At 24.4% G+C, this 8,647-nt stretch overlaps 2 protein-coding genes across 2 annotated transcripts in view; one reads left to right on the forward strand and one right to left on the reverse strand.

The window, feature by feature from the left end:
• Positions 1-920: 920 nt before the first annotated feature.
• LOC126903541 (protein Rae1) lies at positions 921-4,475 on the forward strand. Its single transcript, XM_050681733.1, has 8 exons — positions 921-1,061; positions 1,153-1,316; positions 1,390-1,656; positions 1,785-1,856; positions 2,846-3,002; positions 3,088-3,221; positions 3,946-4,140; positions 4,289-4,475. The coding sequence occupies exons 2-8, from the start codon at positions 1,155-1,157 to the stop codon at positions 4,373-4,375; spliced, it is 1,074 nt and encodes a 357-aa protein (XP_050537690.1). The 5' UTR covers positions 921-1,061; positions 1,153-1,154; the 3' UTR covers positions 4,376-4,475.
• Positions 4,476-6,291: 1,816 nt separating this feature from the next.
• The window catches only part of LOC126904979 (uncharacterized), a 13,842-nt gene continuing 11,486 nt past the window's right edge, over positions 6,292-8,647 (reverse strand). Inside the window, exons 8-11 of the mRNA XM_050684383.1 lie at positions 8,030-8,214; positions 7,286-7,469; positions 6,617-6,836; positions 6,292-6,547 (exon numbers count right to left, since the gene is read on the reverse strand). Coding sequence (XP_050540340.1) covers positions 6,374-6,547; positions 6,617-6,836; positions 7,286-7,469; positions 8,030-8,214 — 763 coding nt within the window. The 3' untranslated portion in view covers positions 6,292-6,373. The remainder of the gene's footprint in view (positions 6,548-6,616; positions 6,837-7,285; positions 7,470-8,029; positions 8,215-8,647) is intronic.

Below are 8,647 nucleotides of genomic sequence, written 5' to 3' on the forward strand. Positions count from 1 at the left end.
CGCAAATGGCTACCATATTGAAAAATATACTATTTTTGTATGATAATTATGGGTTTTGTATTTTATTTTAATAGAAGTTGATGTTGCTTTTGCAATTATCCATCAATTTTTTAAAATTAAACACTATCTACAGATTTGCATCGAAGCGTTTCTTATGATAGTGATTTTAATCACTGTCAGATTAAATCTATACTGGACCCTACTATGCAATGTCTCTACTATGCCGCGACCCCACTGTGCTACCGTTTTTTTTTAAATATTTCTCGTAAATTTTTAAAATTATAATTTTTTTATTTAATTATAAAAATGATATTTATTACATTGTTATTATAGCCAATAAGTATATTGAATATAAAAAAAAAAAATTAACTGGATCAAAAGTTATTTAAGTTGTCAGTGAGTACTGGGGGACCTACCTGTATATATCTTTTATTTGAAGTTTGGCTTTATTATCTTCTTACTGTACAAATGTCCTTTTTTATTTTATGTCCAGGCATAGTTTATATTAGGATACGATTTTGCATTTGCGTATAGCAATATATTTTGTATGTTTTATCAAGGAATGTTTGATAAGTTATATATAAATTTCAGTTCATTTATAATTTATAAGTAAGAGTGTTCAGTAAATAAGGAAACGGGTTCTACTGTTCTCATTGTAACAGGTAATTTACCTATTACCTATTATCAGAACAGTACAGTATTAATAATAAATAGACAACTATGTTGTCCAACTTCAAATCATAGTAATCAATATTTTTATGAAAATTGATTTTTTACATTAACACAATTATCAAAAATATAATATTATTAATTAATGTGTATTATTAATTATGTAAAATATGTGCCGCCCTCTATCATTAGATAGCTTCAATATTCAGACGGCAAGTAACGCTTGGGTCTGATTAGAATTGCTACAAAGGCATTGCTAACTTCATGGTCATATTTGAGAAACATGATAACCGTTGGATTTGTATTTCATGTAATAAGTATTAAACATTAATATCAACAAATTTTAACAATATTATTAAATTAATAATATTGTAATACATTTGAAGTTACCGGTAAAGAAATATTTATTTTATGTATTAATTTAAATTTATTTTTTTCTTAACATCAAAATTTAATTCTAAAAAATATACATAATATTTTCAGTCATGATAGGTGGTAGTATTTTTAATAAAAGTGTTACCCAACCTTCTAATCCTAATAAGGATTTTGAAGTAACTCAGCCTCCCGATGACACAGTATCATCCCTAGAATTCAGTCCTGCCGCATTACAACAAAATTTTTTAATAGCTGGCAGTTGGGATAACAGTGTAAGATATTTGTTGTTTAAATATGCTTGTATGGTATGTTTTATTATAAAATTGGTTTATAATTATATAATAGGTACGTTGTTGGGAAGTTGAACAGAGTGGTAAAACTGTTCCTAAATCTATGCAGTCTATGACAGGTCCTATTTTAGATACTTGTTGGAGTGATGATGGTACAAAAGTTTTTATGGCATCGTGTGATAAACAAGTAAAATGTTGGGATTTAGCAAGTAATCAAACTATGCAAGTAGCAGCTCATGATGCACCCGTTAAAACTTGCCACTGGATTAAAGCTCCATCATATACTTGTTTAATGACAGGATCATGGGACAAGACATTAAAAGTAATGTTCAACATTTTTTAAACATAATTATTAATAGAAACTTGATATCATGAAACTCCGATTAAAAAAAAAAAGTAATAGTTTTTAGAGTAATGATTATTTATACAGTTTATTATTATTATTTCTAGTTTTGGGATATACGAAGCTCAAATCCAATGATGACAATTAATTTACCTGAAAGAGCCTATTGTGCTGATGTGGTATTTATAATTTTCTAAAGTTAATATATAAGCTTATTTATATTTGATACTGAACTAGTAATAAATCATATCTGATTCTTTTAAAATTATCTATGATTTACAAAATTATTGCTACTTCTGGTTTATATATTTGGCATTATAATTGATTTTTTGAAATATGGAAATGAAATATAAATAAAAAAATTTCTTATACATCAATTTTAGCTTTATCATTAAAATTTTTAAAATATTGAAACATATATACGTATATAACAAAATATATAAAAATTAAAAATTTCAGCAAATATTTTTTTAATTTTTAAATTCAAATTCTTAAATGTAGTTATATATATAAATATATAAACATAGACAATTTCTTTTCCAATATTGATTATATAGTAAGTATTTACAATTACTCCACTTTATCATCAAAGTTTTGAATCATAATGCAAATTTTAATTTGAGTACGCAGTTTTTATTTTTTTAGTTATTTATTCTTTTTTTAAATTAAATTAAGACATTGAATTCTTATATTTAAAATTTTTTTGATTTAAGTTGTTACTAAATCAGTAAGAATGTTTATTATACATAGTGTAACAAAGTAAATATTGATGTTTTCAAGGTCTATATTTTGTTATTTCATATTATATTTATTCATATTTTATGGTAGTAGTGTTATGTGTGCCTAATTTAGGACGAAAAATTATATTTGATTAAGTTATGTAAGATTAAGGTTTGATGAAGAAACAAATTTTTATACTACCTCATTCATTATCATTAGAGAGTTGGACTAAAAAATATTATTGAATACTATTAAATGTAATTAATTTTCAAAATATTTTAAAGTGTTTTGTAAAATAGCTACATACTTTAATATTTATTTTGTTATACAATGTAATTTACATTAGATTAGATTCAGGATTTTCTTAATTATTAATATTGTGTACTAAATATATTAAATTTTCTAAATGATTGAATTTTTTTAGCATTAATAACAGTTGATTTTTTAGGATTATCCTATGGCAGTTATTGGAACAGCATCAAGAGGAATTGTAGTCTATAAACTTGAGGGAAAACCTGAAATGGTTAAGACTGTAGAATCGCCTCTTAAATATCAACATCGTTGTGTAGCAATTTTTAGAGATAAAAAAAAACAATCACCAACAGGTTAGAGAAAAGTGAAAATATATTATATATATATTATAAATAAATATATATTTTTTTTTATGAAAAAAAATTGTGACTATTTTAGGTTTTGGTTTGGGAAGTGTTGAAGGACGTGTAGCTATCCATTATATTCAACCACAGAGTACAAAAGATAATTTTACTTTTAAATGTCATCGTCAAAATAGCCAAGGCACCATGAATGTTCAAGACATTTATGCAGTATGTTTGAATAGTAAAAATAGCAGTATCTTTGAAGAAAATATAATATATGGTTTTTGGTTAAAACTATTAAACACTCATAATTATTAAATATTTTTTAGTTTAGAAAAATTTACAAGTAATATTCAATTGTTAGATTGTTGATATAAATATATTTTTTGTTATAATCCGGCAAAATTTCATTAATTGAAAGTCCAATTTAAGCAATCTAAGCTAAGAATAAATAAAAATGTACCATAAATTCTAGTAGTAAAACTGGAAAATGAATTTCTTTTGTTAATTTAATATTTAAGTTTTGCAATTAAAATGTATTTTAAATAACATTTCTTTATTTCGATAGTAACGAATTGTGATATGGTAAAAAGGTATACTTATGTATACTTTTAAAAGAAATTATTAAGTTTTTATTTTTTAATAACATAAAAATAGTTTTAAAACATTAAAAAATTACTTTTACACTTGAAAGTAGTTGTTAAAAACATTTTTTTTGATATGAACCCATTATTTTAATTATTAGATTAAATGACAATTACTATTTTGTATTATGAAAACTTTTGAATAAGTTTATATATTCCTTACATATTGTTTCTATAAATTTTAAAAGTGTGATTATTTTATAAAATACTTGTCTTATTTCAACATTTTTATTTTACTTAGTTTTTTAACTTATGATTAACTCAGAATAACATATTAGGGATAGTTCTTTAATATTATTTTATTTTAGGTGAATGATATTAAATTTCATCCAGTTCATGGCACATTAGCTACTGTTGGTTCTGATGCTACATTTGCCTTTTGGGATAAAGATGCTCGTACAAAATTAAAGTCATCAGAAACAATTGATCAACCAATTACAAAATGCTGTTTTAATAGTAATGGACAGATATTTGCATATAGTATTGGATATGATTGGTCTAAAGTAAATAATAATTTTAATATTAAATATTAAAATTATAATATAATATAATATAAATTTTATATATTAAAATAGAGTTTATAAAAAATGTTAAGCTTCTTTATATTAAGAAAAATGCAATTTTAAATATATTAATATATTGTATTCTTAGGGCCATGAATATAATAATCCAGCAAAGAAACCACAAATATTTTTAAAACCTTGTTTTGAAGATCTCAAACCAAAAAGTAGTACATAACAGGTTGGTTTATTTACTTTTAAGTGTTTTTGGTATTCTTTAATTAGTTATTGTATATTTAAATTTTTTTAATTAAAAAAAAATGGCTTTTTCAATATTATTTTTTATTGTTGTTTGTTTATAACCTTATAAATTTATACCAATAGTAATCATAGATTATTCTTTCTCTGAAATAAATAATTTATTTATTTAAAAAAACATACTATTGTTTTCTAAATATTATCTTTAAAAAAAACATTTCATAAGTAAATTTATATTTGAAAATTTGATTATAATATTGTTTTAAAATTTAGAACATTTATTCTCTTGTCAACGGCCCAACACTTTAAACCATACATTATAGCTAGTCTCACTAGTCTTATAGAACTTACCTTTCAGCCTTATTGGAATTTTTATATACACACCAGATGCTTCTCCACTTTAACCACCCACACTTAATTCACAATTTGCACAACTGATCCTAAATACTTAAAACTTTCCACCTCTCCTATCACATTCTTGCTTATTGTCACTGATCTTCTCATTTCACCTAATATCTGTTCTACTCCTTTGTCGAACTCGTACTTTATATGCTTTTTCTTACTCCAACTTATTCTTATCCGCTTTCTTCAAGATCTAATGTCCACACCACTAACCTTTGATTAATTTCCTCACTTTTTTCTTCATTTAACACTATATCGTCAGTGAACAACATGTACCATGGCACTTCTCCTTGTATTCTCTAGTAATTTCATCCATTATTACAGAAAATAAGTGAGGGCATAATCCAAACGGGTTTTTAGATACTAATGTCTCATTTATTATTCACTTATCTATTACCTTTTATTTTAATATAATAAATATTTATTGTAGCAATTAAATTAGTATGAGATTGATATTAATAATTTAGAATTGTAATTTTTTTCGGAGAATTTATACAAAATTATAAAATAGTTATTACTTTTATAGCAAACGTGTATAAAAATTAAAGGGCTTGATATAAAAATTTTCAGAAAATAATTATGAATAAATGGTCTACAAATAAATTTCATCATAGTCAAAAATATACTTTTATTATTCAATTTTTCATGTTTGATTTTGTTTTCCACCTCAAAAAAAAAAAAAAAATTAAGATAAAAATGTTATTTTAATTTGCGGGGTTCAAACGTTGTACTCCGAACTTACAAGACTGTATAGTTAATAACGTAACCACTGTGATCGACATGAATAATTTTTATAAAATAAACTATTTAAGCTAGTTCAAAAATTCAAAGTCACTTTTTTTAACTTTAAAGATGTAAAATAATCAAAATATAAGCTAGATTCATGTAAATTTTATAAAAACTGATGTATTCATTACTATAACAAAGCCTTTTATAAGTATTTTAAAATAAATAGAATGTTTTTTAATTAAGGCAGCCATATGCAAGTAGAAGATAAGTTGTCGGTACATTTTTTTTTTTTTAAATATTAATACATAACATAAGCTTTAATTTGACATATGTTTAAAGAACAAGTATTTCTGGATCATTTATAAAACTTAAGTTGAAAAAGTTGAGTTTTGTAAAAAAAGTTACTATTTCGAATCTACCCATTAAAATTTTTTTAATTTTTAAGAGCAATGTCTTCTACTAGATACAATTTGTGATCTTTTGACGTATTGTTGAAAAAAATTGGTCCAGGGAGAGCTGAGAAAAATTAGTGACAGACATAAAAAAAAAAATCAACACATTATGGTAAAATTAATACCTTCTCATCTTTGTATCGAAACTAAAAATATATTTCGTAAAAAATATTAAAATATTAATATTAAATTTTATACAAACTATTGGTAATAACTAGTTTACCTCATATCAGATTATTCAAAAATATTAATATAATACTATTAATTCGCTAAATAAACTTAAAAAATATATAATTAAAAAATATTTGTGAAGTTTAAAAAAAAAAAGTATATATATTTATTAGTTTGGCTTGCCTTTCATCAGTGTTAAATTAAAAATTTAATTATTTCAGTATTTATAGTAAAAATTTAGAGTGATGATGAATGTGTTCTTCTATAAATGATGATACAAAATGATATCCATGATTATATCCTTCCTCGACTTTGATTGAACTTTCAATTCCAGCTTTTCTACAAGCAGTTGAGAATTTCTCCAAGTTTAATGTTTCAGCATATTCATCTTTACTGCCCTATGAGTTCACATATAACAAAATGAAACACATCAAATTATTTTTGTTGAATTTTTAATCTTCACTAACTTGGTGAATAAGTAAATTTAAATTCGGTCCTTTGTAATTGGAAATTAAACATGTAGCATCCCATAACTCCATAGCTTCAGTATCTTTTCCAAAATAATGATTATATATTTCAATAATAGAGGATGTTCCAGCAGGATTACAAACTGGAGCAAATGCAGAAACAGATTGAAATTTTCCTGGATTTTTCAAAGCACTAATAAGGGCTCCATGGCCCCCCATACTAGTAACATGAAAAATTAATAAATAATGTGTTAAGTCAGCTAAGAGAAGGATTGGAGAGAGCATTTGCTTTAGAATCTATTCTACATTGAAAAATTGTGTAAATGTAATTTAAACTCAAAATAAAAGTCCTTTAATCATAAAAAAAAACCTCGAACATATTGATTGTAATAAACTAGCTAAATTTTTTTTATTTTCTAAGGGGGTTATAAAGATATGATTAGGTGAGTATACAAGAGTTGGATATTAGAAAAAAGGTTCGCTATACAAAAATCAGATCTCATTTTAATAGAAATAATAATACTATAATAATAAAATCCAAAAATTTCTTCTAAATCCATTCCTGGACATGATTACCACGAATAAATACTTATGGTCGGGTAGGCAATAATAATGTGAATTACATTTTATGTATCAAAAAAAACAAAATGGTTTTTAAAGATTTATTACCTATGTCCCATTATTGACTGTCTATTTTTTTTAATATTAAAATTATCCTGAATAAGTTTAGGTAATTCTTCATTGACGTAAGAATACATATTGTAGTTTTTATTCCATGGAGATTGCACTGCATCGATATAAAATGAAAGTCCTTTGGCTTCAATTATACTTTTTTCGTTTGAAAACATAATTCCTGAAATCGATTTTTGATATATTTATATTGAATATAATTATTAATTTATAAAATAGCAATATTTATCAATTGATACAAGCAATGAGAACAATAGAAATCCGTTTCCTTATTTACTGAACACTATATATGATTAGAATATAATAGGCAGCGGGATTAACTAAACGAATATTATAAGTAAAGCCGAACTGACGTGAACTTATTATGGGTTAATTTATCATATTTTTTAGCTTCGATGCAAAGCTTAGAAAGTATTAATTTTTCTATGTGTTTTTTTTTGTGTCTATAACCATTATTTCTCGGCTCTCACCAAACCGATTTCTTTCAATGGTACGTTAAAAAATGACAAATCGTGTCTAGTTGAAGACACTGCTCTTAAAAATTAAAAAAAATTACACATTTTATTAAAAATATTTTTACATATTGTAATATAAATAATTATAATTATTAGTAGTGAGTAGTAAAATATTTTCGCTTCCGATACAACTACAAAAAAGTAGCGCATTACAGTGACTGAGCTACTTCCAACCATTAGTATTTATGTGTATTTCTTATGTTCTTACTTGGACACACATCTGGAGCAACTACAATAATTCCGTATTGAGAGGCCCAACGTTGGTATCCAGATCTTTCAATGAATGTTTTCTCATTACATGACATCCCACTTAAATAGTATAAAACAGGAGCAGGATCTTCTAAATTTGGTGGTATGTATATAGAAAAACGAATACTAGTATTTAATACATCACTGGAAAATAAAATAAATAAATAATTTAAAAACAAATAAGACATATTAAAATGCAATGATAACTTTAAGTTATTTTTGAAATAATTCAATTTAATAATAGCCTGTTTTTATCATGTAAAATTGTTCGTTCAAAGACGAGGAGAAGATTTTATAATTGTTTTTCCAGATTTCCGACTATGAGTTGGACTATAAGTCGTCTAAATAGTCGACTTAAACAAATTTGCACACGTTGGCAACACCAAACTTTTCCGCCAATACATTTTTAATATTTTAAATAATGGATGATTGATCCTGCTAAAATTATTGTTATTTCTGGATAATGTAGTAAGTCTTTTTGTTTTAGTCTTTGAATGTTCCACATCAGTTGTAAGTTTTACCTTCGATGCGAAGCTGAAAAGATATTGGTTTTACTAAGATGTTTTTTTTTTTTTTT

Source organism: Daktulosphaira vitifoliae, unplaced genomic scaffold, assembly GCF_025091365.1.
Source record: "Daktulosphaira vitifoliae isolate Bord-2020 unplaced genomic scaffold, ASM2509136v1 Scaffold_4, whole genome shotgun sequence".
NCBI lineage: Eukaryota > Metazoa > Arthropoda > Insecta > Hemiptera > Phylloxeridae > Daktulosphaira > Daktulosphaira vitifoliae.

Coding starts and splice junctions, on each gene's coding strand:
- LOC126903541 (XM_050681733.1), top strand. CDS start 1,155: ATGATAGGTGGTAGTATTTTTAATAAAAGTGTTACCCAACCTTCTAAT. Junction 1,657..1,784: donor CATGGGACAAGACATTAAAA/GTAATGTTCAAC, acceptor TATTATTTCTAG/TTTTGGGATATACGAAGCTC. Junction 3,003..3,087: donor AAAAAAACAATCACCAACAG/GTTAGAGAAAAG, acceptor TGACTATTTTAG/GTTTTGGTTTGGGAAGTGTT.